The sequence below is a fragment of the Oncorhynchus clarkii genome, chromosome 5 (genome assembly GCF_045791955.1).
Source record: "Oncorhynchus clarkii lewisi isolate Uvic-CL-2024 chromosome 5, UVic_Ocla_1.0, whole genome shotgun sequence".
Lineage (NCBI taxonomy): Eukaryota > Metazoa > Chordata > Actinopteri > Salmoniformes > Salmonidae > Oncorhynchus > Oncorhynchus clarkii.
In genome coordinates, this window is record NC_092151.1 from 1,422,501 (window position 1) to 1,438,149 (window position 15,649).

The 15,649-nt window shown below is 43.4% G+C and overlaps 1 protein-coding gene across 6 annotated transcripts in view; it reads left to right on the plus strand.

Moving 5' to 3' along the window:
- LOC139408249 (ciliary neurotrophic factor receptor subunit alpha-like) overlaps window positions 1–15,649 on the plus strand; it is a 447,111-nt gene that overhangs the window by 416,325 nt on the left and 15,137 nt on the right. For all 6 annotated transcript variants that reach the window (XR_011634269.1, XM_071151918.1, XM_071151916.1 and 3 more), the window contains exons 4-6: window positions 2,011–2,180; window positions 2,909–3,023; window positions 14,637–14,803. Coding sequence is in view for 5 of the 6 variants with exons in the window: in XM_071151918.1 (XP_071008019.1) it covers window positions 2,011–2,180; window positions 2,909–3,023; window positions 14,637–14,803 (452 nt within the window). In the remaining variant the exon portion in view is untranslated. The remainder of the gene's footprint in view (window positions 1–2,010; window positions 2,181–2,908; window positions 3,024–14,636; window positions 14,804–15,649) is intronic.

Below are 15,649 nucleotides of genomic sequence, written 5' to 3' on the forward strand. Positions count from 1 at the left end.
AGCTGGACAGGTATGATACACTAGGGGTCAGTCTGTATCAGAGCTGGACAGGTATGATACACTAGGGGTCAGTCTGTATCAGAGCTGGACATGTATGATACACTAGGGGTCAGTCTGTATCAGAGCTGGACAGGTATGATACACTAGGGGTCAGTCTGTATCAGAGCTGGACAGGTATGATATCCTAGGGGTCAGTCTGTATCAGAGCTGGACAGGTATGATACACTAGGGGTCAGTCTGTATCAGTATGTTCTCTAGAGGGTCTGGACAGGTATGATACACTAGGGGTCAGTCTGTATCAGTATGTTCTCTAGAGGGTCTGGACAGGTATGATACACTAGGGGTCAGTCTGTATCAGAGCTGGACAGGTATGATACACTAGGGGTCAGTCTGTATCAGTATGTTCGTTAGAGGGTCTGGACAGGTATGATACACTAGGGGTCAGTCTGTATCAGAGCTGGACAGGTATGATACACTAGGGGTCAGTCTGTATCAGAGCTGGACAGGTATGATACACTAGGGGTCAGTCTGTATCAGAGCTGGACAGGTATGATACACTAGTGGTCAGTCTGTATCAGTATGTTCTGTAGAGGGTCTGGACAGGTATGATGCACTAGGGGTCAGTCTGTATCAGTATGTTCTCTAGAGGGTATGGACAGGTATGATACACTAGGGGTCAGTCTGTATCAGTATGTTCTCTAGAGGGTCTGGACAGGTATGATACACTAGGGGTCAGTCTGTATCACTATGTTCTCTAGAGGGACAGGTATGATACACTAGGGGTCAGTCTGTATCAGTATGTTCTCTAGAGGGTCTGGACAGGTATGATACACTAGGACTCAGTCTGTATCAGTATGTTCTCTAGAGGGTCTGGACAGGTATGATACACTAGGGGTCAGTCTGTATCAGTATGTTCTCTAGAGGGTCTGGACAGGTATTATACACTAGGGGTCAGTCTGTATCAGTATGTTCTCTAGAGGGTCTGGACAGGTATGATACACTAGGGGTCAGTCTGTATCAGTATGTTCTCTAGAGGGTCTGGACAGGTATGATACACTAGGGGTCAGTCTGTATCAGTATGTTCTCTAGAGGGTCTGGACAGGTATGATACACTTGGGCTCAGTCTGTATCAGAGCTGGACAGGTATGATACACTAGGGGTCAGTCTGTATCAGTATGTTCTCTAGAGGGTCTGGACAGGTATGATACACTAGGGGTCAGTCTGTATCAGTATGTTCTCTAGAGGGTCTGGACAGGTATGATACACTAGGGGTCAGTCTGTATCAGTATGTTCTCTAGAGGGTCTGGACAGGTATGGTACACTAGGGGTCAGTCTGTATCAGTATGTTCTCTAGAGGGTCTGGACAGGTATGATACACTAGGGGTCAGTCTGTATCAGTATGTTCTCTAGAGGGTCTGGACAGGTATGATACACTAGGGCTCAGTCTGTATCAGAGCTGGACAGGTATGATACACTAGGGGTCAGTCTGTATCAGTATGTTCTCTAGAGGGTCTGGACAGGTATGATACACTAGGGGTCAGTCTGTATCAGTATGTTCTCTAGAGGGTCTGGACAGGTATGATACACTAGGGGTCAGTCTGTATCAGTATGTTCTTTAGAGGGTCTGGACAGGTATGATACACTAGGGGTCAGTCTGTATCAGAGCTGGACAGGTATGATACACTAGGGGTCAGTCTGTATCAGAGCTGGACAGGTATGATACACTAGGGGTCAGTCTGTATCAGAGCTGGACAGGTATGATACACTAGGGGTCAGTCTGTATCAGAGCTGGACAGGTATGATACACTAGGGGTCTGTATCAGAGCTGGACAGGTATGATACACTAGGGGTCAGTCTGTATCAGTATGTTCTTTAGAGGGTCTGGACAGGTATGATACACTAGGGGTCAGTCTATATCAGAGCTGGACAGGTATGATACACTAGAGGTCAGTTTGTATCGTGTGTAGTTGTCTGACTACCAGTAAACATCATGATGTCATGTCTCTTTAGGACGTCAGTAGAGTGGCGACTGAACAGGAGGTCCTTGTTGCCATGGCAGCACCGAGTGACATCAGGCGGTCATCTGGTCCTCGTGCACGCAGAACACGCTGCCGAGGGTAACTACAGCTGCCATGACGAGCAGGGACTCCTCATCCAGACCACCAGACTCAGGCTAGGATGTAAGTCTCCCCTCTATCCTCCCTCTCAATCTCCCCTCTATCCTCCCCCCTCCTCAATCTCACTCTCCCCTCTATCCTCCCCCTCTCCCCTCTATCCTCCCTCCTCCTCCCTCTCAATCTCCCCTCTATCCTCCCCCTCCTCCCTCTCACTCTCCCCTCTATCCTCCCTCCTCCTCCCTCTCAATCTCCCCTCTATCCTCCCCCTCCTCCCTCTCACTCTCCCCTCTATCCTCCCCCTCCTCCCTCACTCTCCCCTCTATCCTCCCCCCTCCTCCCTCTCACTCTCCCCTCTATCCTCCCCCCTCCTCCCTCTCAATCTCCCCTCTATCCTCCCCCTCCTCCCTCTCACTCTCCCCTCTATCCTCCCCCCTCCTCCCTCTTTTTTGTAATGGCTTCCTGACGGTCCTCATTTTACTGATAAGAGGGGTGGGACCTGAGAGGAGAAGCTTCTCCTATTATTAGATCGAATAGATAGATAACTTATATTGCTCTAACAGATTGAGCTGTGTGGAATCCCCTCATTATAATGTGTTTATTGTATTGTTGTGTATTTGTGGGGGTATCTTTCACAGATACATCCGTCCTCAGAAAGACTGAATCCCTCACACATACAGAGACACAGCATCGACATGCAGAGATACAGCATCGACATACAGAGATACAGCTTTGAGATGTAGTTATTCTGGTGTTGATCACGTGATCATCATTTCTCCTCTTTTTTTCCTCAGATCCTCCCGGTCTGCTCAGCATTTCCTGTCTTGTGCCCAATCACAGCCTAGTATTGTGTTCATGGGTGGAGTCTGTGAAGACCCACCTACCAGCCCTGTACCACACCTCCTATAGGTAAGCTGCAGTAGCGTAGCCAGAAACCCATTGGTGGGGTGGGCAAAACTTTTGGTGGGCAGAAATTAAAGCGCTTAAATCCTAATTGAAACAGGATTACACCATTAACACCTGAGTTCACTGACCATTTCTTTACAACGTCAATTGATGGCTTTGTGCATTTCACAAGCGACTCACGGCCTACACAACACACACACACAATAAACTATAGACTACAGCTCTGAACTAGAACGTCATGCCATGCCGTTGCACAGATCACAACAGACCTCTGTTTTACTGGATCACAGCCAGGATATCAGTGGAACTAACTGCAGTACACACATAGGCCTATATAGATGTAAACTTAAAAACAAGATTACAAGATTGAATTGAGAATAGTCTGATGTGAATATATTATGAATAGGCAGCCTATATTCATTATCAAATGATGAATGAAGAGACTGATTAACAGGGAGCCAAGCTTCTTTTTTTTAACCTGGTACTTTTTCCAAATCTTAAAAAAATTATTATAATAATTAACTAGGCAAGACAGTTGAGAACAAATTCTTCTTTACAATGATGGCCTACACCGACCGAACCCAGACGATGCTGGGACAATTGTGTGCCGCCCTATGGGACTCCCAATCATGTCCAGCCGGTTGAGATACAGCCTGGATTCGATCCAGGGTGTCTGTAGTAACGCCGCTAGCACTGAGATGCAGTGCCTTAGACCGCTGAACCAGGGTCTGTAGTGACGCCTCTAGCACTGAGATGCAGTGTCTTAGACCACTGAACCAGGGTCTGAGTGACTCCTCTAGCACTGAGATGCAGTGTCTTAGACCGCTGAACCAGGGTCTGTAGTGACTCCTCTAGCACTGAGAGGAAGTGCCTTAGACCGCTGAACCAGGGTCTGTAGTGACTCCTCTAGCACTGAGATGCACTGTCTTAGACCGCTGAACCAGGGTCTGTAGTGACTCCTCTAGCACTGAGATGCAGTGTCTTAGACCGCTGAACCAGGGTCTGTAGTGAAGCCTCTATCACTGAGATGCAGTGCCTTAGACCACTGCGCCACTCAGGAGCCCGAGTGCTGTGAACAGTATCTTTAAAACATTTTGGGTCAGAGAGTTCTCCAGGAGAATGTCAGGCCATCTGGGAGCTGAAGCCCTGCTGGGTCATGCAGCAAGACAATGATCCAAAACACACAATCAAGTCTACATGAAAATGGCTAAAAAGCAACACATGAGGTTTTGTAATGGCCTTGTCAAAGGCCAAACCTAATCCCAATTGAGATGTTGTGGCAGGACTTGAAACAAGCAGTTTATGCTTGAAACCCCACAAATGTAGCTGAGTTAAATTAGTTTTTCATGCCAGAGTGGGACAAAATTCCTCCACAGCGATGTGAGAGACTGATCAACAACTACAGGAAGTGGTTGGTTGCAGTCATTGCAACTAAAGGTGGCACGACCAATTATTGAGTGTAATGGGGACATAACTTTTTCACACAGGGGAATTGGGTGTTGCATAACTTTATAATGAAATAAATAAAATATGTTTAAAAAAAAATGATTTGTAAACTCAGGTTCCCTTTATCTAATTTTAGGTTTTGGTTGGGTATCTGATAACATTCAGTTTCAAAAATATGCAAAAATATGCAACATTTTAAATGGGGCAGTTCCATTCAGTCCAGACATTTAAAATGATGTAGACACTCCGAGTTATCAGGTTTATAAAACACAGTTTTAAAACAGCTACTCTGTTATATTCTATAATATAAACCTAGCTACTCTGTTATATTCTATAATATTAACCTAGCTACTCTGTTATATTCTATAATATTAACCTAGCTACTCTGTTATATTTTATCATATAAACAGCTCTCTGTTATATTCTATAATATTAACCTAGCTACTCTGTTAAATGCTATAATATAAACCTAGCTACTCTGTTATATTCTATAATATTAACCTAGCTACTCTGTTATATTCTATAATATAAACCTAGCTACTCTGTTAAATTCTATAATATAAACCTAGCTACTCTGTTATATTCTATAATATTAACCTAGCTACTCTGTTAAATTCTATAATATAAACCTAGCTACTCTGTTATATTCTATAATATAAACCTAGCTACTCTGTTATATTCTATAATATAAACCTAGCTGCTCTGTTATATTCAATAATATAAACCTAGCTACTCTGTTATATTCTATAATATAAACCTAGCTACTCTGTTATATTCTATAATATAAACCTAGCTGCTCTGTTATATTCTATAATATAAACCTAGCTACTCTGTTATATTCTATAATATAAACCTAGCTGCTCTGTTATATTCTATAATATAAACCTAGCTACTCTGTTATATTCTATAATATAAACCTAGCTGCTCTGTTATATTCTATAATATAAACCTAGCTGCTCTGTTATATTCTATAATATAAACCTAGCTGCTCTGTTATATTCTATAATATTAACCTAGCTACTCTGTTATATTCTATAATATTAACCTAGCTACTCTGTTATATTCTATAATATAAACCTAGCTGCTCTGTTGTATTCTATAATATAAACCTAGCTACTCTGCATAATAAATTCATAATAAATCCCTTTAATTTATCATTACAAAATAATCAATCATTTTGCTTAGGTAGGTCTTAAAAAACATTATGGAGCAATTTTTATTTCAAATGAACATGAACATTAAATAAAACATTTTTTACCAAAGAGCACCATCTGTCTACCAAAACCTGTTATTGTGTATCTTAGCAACACTTCCCTTTCTTATATTTTTCAAACAGAATAGGGAACTGATTCTGAAGAAGGCCATTGAAGGCCGAAACATCAATCTTTTAAACTTGTGTAATAAAATTACAAAGTTTTAATGGTAAGGGAGCTTTGCGCCTTTTTCTGTCCATTGAACAGAATAGCACATTTTGAGTTTACTGTTCCAAAGATCACATTGAGGCTGAAACATTTGGAGGCCAATCAGATTGCTTTGCATTAGAGTATTGTACACTACTGCTTAACTGCACACTGTACTGCTTTACTGCACTGTTAGGCTTTACTGTACTAAACTAGGATTAGCTAACACAATGTGCCATTGGAACACAGGAGTGATGGTTGTACGGCTCTGTACGGCTATGTAGATATTCCATAAAAAATTCAGCCATTTCCAGCTACAATAGTCATTTACAACATTAACAATGTCTACACTGTATTTCTGATCAATTTCATGTTATTTTAATGGACAAAAAAAAAAATGTTTTTCTTTCAACAACAAGTGACCCCCTAAACTAAGTGACCCCCTAAACTAAGTGACCCCCAAACTAAGTGACCCCCTAAACTAAGTGACCCCCAAACGAAGTGACCCCCAAACTAAGTGACCCCCAAACTAAGTGACCCCCAAACTAAGTGACCCCCAAACTAAGTGACCCCCAAACTAAGTGACCCCCAAACGAAGTGACCCCCAAACTAAGTGACCCCCTAAACTAAGTGACGCCCAAACGAAGTGACCTCCAAACTAAGTGACCCCCAAACTAAGTGACCCCCAAACTAAGTGACCCCCAAACTAAGTGACCCCCAAACTAAGTGACCCCCAAACTTTTGAACCGTAGTGTATATCACTTTCCAACCCCTCTCTTCTACTGGCTATGATTTGCATCTGAATGCATGTTTAGGCCAGTGCTTGACATGAAACGAAATAGGTGTTGGTACTCTGTTTATAACACGGTGTTGGTACTCTGTTTATAACAAGGTGTTGGTACTCTGTTTATAACAAGGTGTTGGTACTCTGTTTATAACAAGGTGTTGGTACTCTGTTTATAACAAGGTGTTGGTACTCTGTTTATAACAAGGTGTTGGTACTCTGTTTATAACAAGGTGCCGGTACTCTGTTTATAACAAGGTGTTGGTACTCTGTTTATAACAAGGTGTTGGTACTCTGTTTATAACAAGGTGTTGGTACTCTGTTTATAACAAGGTGCCGGTACTCTGTTTATAACAAGGTGTTGGTACTCTGTTTATAACAAGGTGTTGGTACTCTGTTTATAACAAGGTGTTGGTACTCTGTTTATAACAAGGTGTTGGTACTCTGTTTATAACAAGGTGTTGGTACTCTGTTTATAACAAGGTGTTGGTACTCTGTTTATAACAAGGTGTTGGTACTCTGTTTATAACAAGGTGCCGGTACTCTGTTTATAACAAGGTGCCGGTACTCTGTTTATAACAAGGTGTTGGTACTCTGTTTATAACAAGGTGTAGGTACTCTGTTTATAACAAGGTGCAGGAACTCTGTTTATAACAAGGTGTTGGTACTCTGTTTATAACAAGGTGCAGGAACTCTGTTTATAACAAGGTGTAGGTACTCTGTTTATAACAAGGTGCAGGAACTCTGTTTATAACAAGGTGCAGGAACTCTGTTTATAACAAGGTGTTGGTACTCTGTTTATAACAAGGTGTTGGTACTCTGTTTATAACAAGGTGTTGGTACTCTGTTTATAACAAGGTGTTGGTACTCTGTTTATAACAAGGTGTTGGAACTCTGTTTATAACAAGGTGTTGGTACTCTGTTTATAACAAGGTGTTGGTACTCTGTTTATAACAAGGTGTTGGTACTCTGTTTATAACAAGGTGTTGGTACTCTGTTTATAACAAGGTGCAGGAACTCTGTTTATAACAAGGTGCAGGAACTCTGTTTATAACAAGGTGTTGGTACTCTGTTTATAACAAGGTGTTGGTACTTTGTTTATAACAAGGTGTTGGTACTCTGTTTATAACAAGGTGTTGGTACTCTGTTTATAACAAGGTGTTGGTACTCTGTTTATAACAAGGCGTTGGTACTCTGTTTATAACAAGGTGTTGGTACTCTGTTTATAACAAGGTGTTGGTACTCTGTTTATAACAAGGTGTTGGTACTCTGTTTATAACAAGGTGTTGGTACTCTGTTTATAACAAGGTGTTGGTACTCTGTTTATAACAAGGTGTTGGTACTCTGTTTATAACAAGGTGTTGGTACTCTGTTTATAACAAGGTGCCGGTACTCTGTTTATAACAAGGTGTTGGTACTCTGTTTATAACAAGGTGTTGGTACTCTGTTTATAACAAGGTGCAGGAACTCTGTTTATAACAAGGTGTTGGTACTCTGTTTATAACAAGGTGTTGGTACTCTGTTTATAACAAGGTGTTGGTACTCTGTTTATAACAAGGTGTTGGTACTCTGTTTATAACAAGGTGTTGGTACTCTGTTTATAACAAGGTGCCGGTACTCTGTTTATAACAAGGTGTTGGTACTCTGTTTATAACAAGGTGTTGGTACTCTGTTTATAACAAGGTGTTGGTACTCTGTTTATAACAAGGTGTTGGTACTCTGTTTATAACAAGGTGCCGGTACTCTGTTTATAACAAGGTGTTGGTACTCTGTTTATAACAAGGTGTTGGTACTCTGTTTATAACAAGGTGTTGGTACTCTGTTTATAACAAGGTGTTGGAACTCTGTTTATAACAAGGTGTTGGTACTCTGTTTATAACAAGGTGTTGGTACTCTGTTTATAACAAGGTGTTGGTACTCTGTTTATAACAAGGTGTTGGTACTCTGTTTATAACAAGGTGCAGGAACTCTGTTTATAACAAGGTGCAGGAACTCTGTTTATAACAAGGTGTTGGTACTCTGTTTATAACAAGGTGTTAACAAGGTGTTGGTACTTTGTTTATAACAAGGTGTTGGTACTCTGTTTATAACAAGGTGTTGGTACTCTGTTTATAACAAGGTGTTGGTACTCTGTTTATAACAAGGTGTTGGTACTCTGTTTAAAACAAGGTGTTGGTACTCTGTTTATAACAAGGTGTTGGTACTCTGTTTATAACAAGGTGTTGGTACTCTGTTTATAACAAGGTGTTGGTACTCTGTTTATAACAAGGTGTTGGTACTCTGTTTATAACAAGGTGTTGGTACTCTGTTTATAACAAGGTGTTGGTACTCTGTTTATAACAAGGTGTTGGTACTCTGTTTATAACAAGGTGCCGGTACTCTGTTTATAACAAGGTGTTGGTACTCTGTTTATAACAAGGTGTTGGTACTCTGTTTATAACAAGGTGCAGGTACTCTGTTTATAACAAGGTGTTGGTACTCTGTTTATAACAAGGTGTTGGTACTCTGTTTATAACAAGGTGTTGGTACTCTGTTTATAACAAGGTGTTGGTACTCTGTTTATAACAAGGTGTTGGTACTCTGTTTATAACAAGGTGCCGGTACTCTGTTTATAACAAGGTGTTGGTACTCTGTTTATAACAAGGTGTTGGTACTCTGTTTATAACAAGGTGTTGGTACTCTGTTTATAACAAGGTGTTGGTACTCTGTTTATAACAAGGTGCCGGTACTCTGTTTATAACAAGGTGTTGGTACTCTGTTTATAACAAGGTGTTGGTACTCTGTTTATAACAAGGTGTTGGTACTCTGTTTATAACAAGGTGTTGGTACTCTGTTTATAACAAGGTGTTGGTACTCTGTTTATAACAAGGTGTTGGTACTCTGTTTATAACAAGGTGTTGGTACTCTGTTTATAACAAGGTGTTGGTACTCTGTTTATAACAAGGTGTTGGTACTCTGTTTATAACAAGGTGTTGGTACTCTGTTTATAACAAGGTGCCGGTACTCTGTTTATAACAAGGTGTTGGTACTCTGTTTATAACAAGGTGTTGGTACTCTGTTTATAACAAGGTGTTGGTACTCTGTTTATAACAAGGTGTTGGTACTCTGTTTATAACAAGGTGCCGGTACTCTGTTTATAACAAGGTGTTGGTACTCTGTTTATAACAAGGTGTTGGTACTCTGTTTATAACAAGGTGTTGGTACTCTGTTTATAACAAGGTGTTGGTACTCTGTTTATAACAAGGTGTTGGTACTCTGTTTATAACAAGGTGTTGGTACTCTGTTTATAACAAGGTGTTGGTACTTTGTTTATAACAAGGTGTTGGTACTCTGTTTATAACAAGGTGTTGGTACTCTGTTTATAACAAGGTGTTGGTACTCTGTTTATAACAAGGTGTTGGTACTCTGTTTAAAACAAGGTGTTGGTACTCTGTTTATAACAAGGTGTTGGTACTCTGTTTATAACAAGGTGTTGGTACTCTGTTTATAACAAGGTGTTGGTACTCTGTTTATAACAAGGTGTTGGTACTCTGTTTATAACAAGGTGTTGGTACTCTGTTTATAACAAGGTGTTGGTACTCTGTTTATAACAAGGTGTTGGTACTCTGTTTATAACAAGGTGCCGGTACTCTGTTTATAACAAGGTGTTGGTACTCTGTTTATAACAAGGTGTTGGTACTCTGTTTATAACAAGGTGCAGGAACTCTGTTTATAACAAGGTGTTGGTACTCTGTTTATAACAAGGTGTTGGTACTCTGTTTATAACAAGGTGTTGGTACTCTGTTTATAACAAGGTGTTGGTACTCTGTTTATAACAAGGTGTTGGTACTCTGTTTATAACAAGGTGCCGGTACTCTGTTTATAACAAGGTGTTGGTACTCTGTTTATAACAAGGTGTTGGTACTCTGTTTATAACAAGGTGTTGGTACTCTGTTTATAACAAGGTGTTGGTACTCTGTTTATAACAAGGTGCCGGTACTCTGTTTATAACAAGGTGTTGGTACTCTGTTTATAACAAGGTGTTGGTACTCTGTTTATAACAAGGTGTTGGTACTCTGTTTATAACAAGGTGCAGGAACTCTGTTTATAACAAGGTGTTGGTACTCTGTTTATAACAAGGTGTTGGTACTCTGTTTATAACAAGGTGTTGGTACTCTGTTTATAACAAGGTGTTGGTACTCTGTTTATAACAAGGTGTTGGTACTCTGTTTATAACAAGGTGTTGGTACTCTGTTTATAACAAGGTGCAGGAACTCTGTTTATAACAAGGTGTTGGTACTCTGTTTATAACAAGGTGTTGGTACTCTGTTTATAACAAGGTGTTGGTACTCTGTTTATAACAAGGTGTTGGTACTCTGTTTATAACAAGGTGTAGGTACTCTGTTTATAACAAGGTGTTGGTACTCTGTTTATAACAAGGTGCAGGAACTCTGTTTATAACAAGGTGTTGGTACTCTGTTTATAACAAGGTGTTGGTACTCTGTTTATAACAAGGTGTTGGTACTCTGTTTATAACAAGGTGTTGGTACTCTGTTTATAACAAGGTGTTGGTACTCTGTTTATAACAAGGTGCAGGAACTCTGTTTATAACAAGGTGTTGGTACTCTGTTTATAACAAGGTGCAGGAACTCATCAATGGTTTTAGGTAATATTCGATGAGGTGCAGCAACTCAAGCAGAAGAACATTTGAGACTCATGAAGTATGTATGAAGCGTCTCAGGGTGTTTTCAACCAGACCCGAACTGAGAGGTGGTCTGAGCGCCCGAAGCGACCCGAACTGAGAGCTGGTCTGAGCCCCCGAAGCGACCCGAACTGAGAGGTGGTCTGAGCCCTCAAAGCGACCCGAACTGAGAGGTGGTCTGAGCCCCCGAAGCGACCCGAACTGAGAGGTGGTCTGAGCGCCCGAAGCGACCCGAACTGAGAGGTGGTCTGAGCCCCCGAAGCGACCCGAACTGAGAGGTGGTCTGAGCCCCCGAAGCGACCCGAACTGAGAGGTGGTCTGAGCCCTCGAAGCGACCCGAACTGAGAGGTGGTCTGAGCGCCCGAAGCGACCCGAACTGAGAGGTGGTCTGAGCGCCCGAAGCGACCCGAACTGAGAGGTGGTCTGAGCCCTCAAAGCGACCCGAACTGAGAGGTGGTCTGAGCCCCCGAAGCGACCCGAACTGAGAGGTGGTCTGAGCCCCCGAAGCGACCCGAACTGAGAGGTGGTCTGAGCGCCCGAAGCGACACGAACTGAGAGGTGGTCTGAGCCCTCGAAGCGACCCGAACTGAGAGGTGGTCTGAGCGCCCGAAGCGACCCGAACTGAGAGGTGGTCTGAGCCCTCGAAGCGACCCGAACTGAGAGGTGGTCTGAGCCCCCGAAGCGACCCGAACTGAGAGGTGGTCTGAGCCCCTGAAGCGACCCGAACTGAGAGGTGGTCTGAGCCCCCGAAGCGACCCGAACTGAGAGGTGGTCTGAGCCCCCGAAGCGACCCGAACTGAGAGGACAATGTGAACACAAAACTCCCCAGGTTCACTTATCATTATTCCTGCACCACACACTAGACTACTGACACAACCCCTCCCACTAGACTACTGACACAACCCCTCACACTAGACTACTGACACAACCCCTCACACTAGACTACTGACACAACCCCTCACACTAGACTACTGACACAACCCCTCACACTGGACTACTGACACAACCCCTCACACTGGACTACTGACACAACCCCTCACACTGGACTACTGACACAACCCCTCACACTGGACTACTGACACCACCCCTCACACTGGACTACTGACACAACCCCTCACACTAGACTACACACTTTATTGCCTCTCATTGTTGCCACAAAAGAGAAGGTGATGATGTACACGTTTGCCAATTTTATGATTATGTGCTTCCAACTATGTGGCAACAGTTTAGGGAAGGTTCTGTCCTGTTTTAGCATTACTATGCCCCTGTACACAAAGCGAGGTCCATACAGAAATACATTGTTGAGATCGGTGTGGAAGAACTTGACTGGCCTGCACAGAGCCCTGACCTCAACCCCATCGAACACCTTTTGGATGAATTGGAACGCCGTCTGCGAGCCAGGCCTAATCACCCAACATCAGTGCCTGACCTCACTAATGCTCTCGTGGCTGAATGGAAACAAGTCCCTGCAGCAATGTTCCAACATCTAGTGGAAAGCCTTCCCAGAAGAATGGAGGCTGTTATAGCAGCAATGTTCCAACATCTAATGGAAAGCCTTCCCAGAAGAGTGGAGGCTGTTATAGCAGCAAAGGGGGGCCAACTCAAGATTAATGTCCATGATTTTAGAATGAGATGTTGAGACGAGCAGATGTCCACAAACTCCTGGTAATGTAGTGTATTCTGTTACCAATCACATGTACATGTGTATAGTATCTTCTGATTATAATTACAATGTCTCAAATTTAAACTAAATGCATTTGAATAGCTTTCAATAGCAGTAGGCATGTCTAGCTGTCCAATAATGCATTCTGATGGAATGGCTTGTCCTGCACTTTGTAAAATCCTAGAGTGCATTGTGGGAATTTTTGAAAAAAATCTTGGTTCCTTTCTAAACATAGCTATGTAAATGCAAAGAGGACTTGGTTCACCAAATAGGTGAAGTAAACTGGCAAAAGAGTTGAGTCCTAATTCAAAGGCAGTGTGAACACAAAGAGAACTGAGTTCTGCCCCCCCCCCCCCCCCAGAATTCACTTTAAAGAGAACTGAGATGGGTTATTTTAAAGAGGACAATATGTGAAAACACCCTCAGAGTAGGATCATGTCTTCCTTTCAGATCATAGTAACATTGACATGGGGGAGCTTATTCTAGATCAGCACTCATACATTGAGACACAGGCTCAGTTTGACAGGGAGCTTGATACGTACAGACTCAGTTTGACAGGGAGCTTGATACGTACAGACTCAGTTTGACAGGGAGCTTGATACTTACAGGCTCAGTTTGACAGGGAGCTTGATACGTACAGACTCAGTTTGACAGGGAGCTTGATACGTACAGACTCAGTTTGACAGGGAGCTTGATACTTACAGACTCAGTTTGACAGGGAGCTTGATACGTACAGACTCAGTTTGACAGGGAGCTTGATACTTACAGACTCAGTTTGACAGGGAGCTTGATACGTACAGACTCAGTTTGACAGGGAGCTTGATACCTACAGACTCAGTTTGACAGGGAGCTTGATACTTACAGGCTCAGTTTGACAGGGAGCTTGATACTTACAGACTCAGTTTGACAGGGAGCTTGATACTTACAGACTCAGTTTGACAGGGAGCTTGATACTTACAGACTCAGTTTGACAGGAGCGGAAATTATGTTGTTATTAATTGATCTCTCTCCTTCCCAGCAGCACCACAAGTGAATGACCACCTCTCTCCCTGTCCTTCCTCCTGTCCTGTCCTCTACCCCCCTCTAGGGGTGTCTCCTTCCCAGCAGCACCACAAGTGAATAACCACCTCTCTCCCTTTCCTTCCTCCTTTCCTGTCCTCTACCCCCCTCTAGGGGTGTCTCCTTCCTCCTCTCCTGTCCTCTACCCCCCTCAAGGGGTGTCTCCTTCCCAGCAGCACCACAGGTGAATAACCACCTCTCTCCCTTTCCTTCCTCCTGTCCTGTCCTCTACCCCCCTCTAGGGGTGTCTCCTTCCTCCTCTCCTGTCCTCTACCCCCCACTAGGGGTGTCTCCTTCCTCCTCTCCTGTCCTCTACCCCCCTCTAGGGGTGTCCCCTTCCCAGCAGCACCACAAGTGAATAACCACCTCTCTCCCTCCTCTCCTTCCTCCTGTCCTCTACCCCCCTGTCCTCTACCCCCCTCTAGGGGTGTCTCCTTCCTCCTGTCCTCTACCCCCCTCTAGGGGTGTCTCCTTCCTCCTGTCCTCTACCCCCCTCTAGGGGTGTCTCCTTCCCAGCAGCACCACAAGTGAATAACCACCTCTCTCCCTCCTCTCCTTCCTCCTGTCCTCTTCCCCCCTCCAGGGGTAATAAGAGCCAGGTGAGGATGTGTGTGGTGTCGTCCCCTCCCCAGAAGCAGTGCATCATCACAGACCCTGCCATGTGGCAGCTCTACCACTACATCAACATCACCGAGACCAACCCTCTGGGGTCACAGACCACCATCATTCAGGTCAAGTTCCACAAGCTCTGTAGGTCACCTTCATATTTCCCGCTGTGTGTCTGTGTCTATCCTACCCACTAATTACATTATATTAGTCATCTGGACAGTGTGTCTGTAGGTCACCTTCACATTTCCCGCTGTGTCTCTGTAGGTCAACCTCTCTGTAGGTCAACCTCTCTGTAGGTCAACCGCTCATCTGGACAGTGTGTCTGTAGGTCACCTTCACATTTCCCGCTGTGTCTCTGTAGGTCAACCTCTCTGTAGGTCAACCTCTCTGTAGGTCAACCGCTCATCTGGACAGTGTTTTTGTAGGTCAACCTCTCTGTAGGTCAACCTCTGTGTAGGTCAACCTCTGTGTAGGTCAACCTCTCTGTAGGTCAACCTCTCTGTAGGTCAAACTCTCTGTAGGTCAACCTCTGTAGGTCAACCTCTCTGTAGGTCAACCTCTCTGTAGGTCAACCTCTGTAGGTCAACCTCTGTAGGTCAACCTCTCTGTAGGTCAACCTCTCTGTAGGTCAACCTCTCTGTAGGTCAACCTCTCATCTGGACAGTGTGTCTGTAGGTCAACCTCTGATCTCTTTCTGTGTTGGTCTTACTGCGTCTGTCTGTCTTACCCTAACGTTATTTAATAACCTTGTCATTTTGTGTCTTCAGTCATCACAAGTGTTAGTTATTGAGTCTTAACTGCCTTCTGTCTGTGTGTATCTTTAATAGTGTGTTCCTCACCCCCCCCCTCTCTCACTCTCTCGCTCGCGCTCTCTCTCCTTCTCTCTCTCCCTCTCTCTCTCTCTCCCCCCCTCTCTCTCTCCTCTCTCTCTCCTCTCTCTCTCCCTCTCTCTCTCTCTCTCTCTCTCTCTCTCTCTCTCTCTCCTCT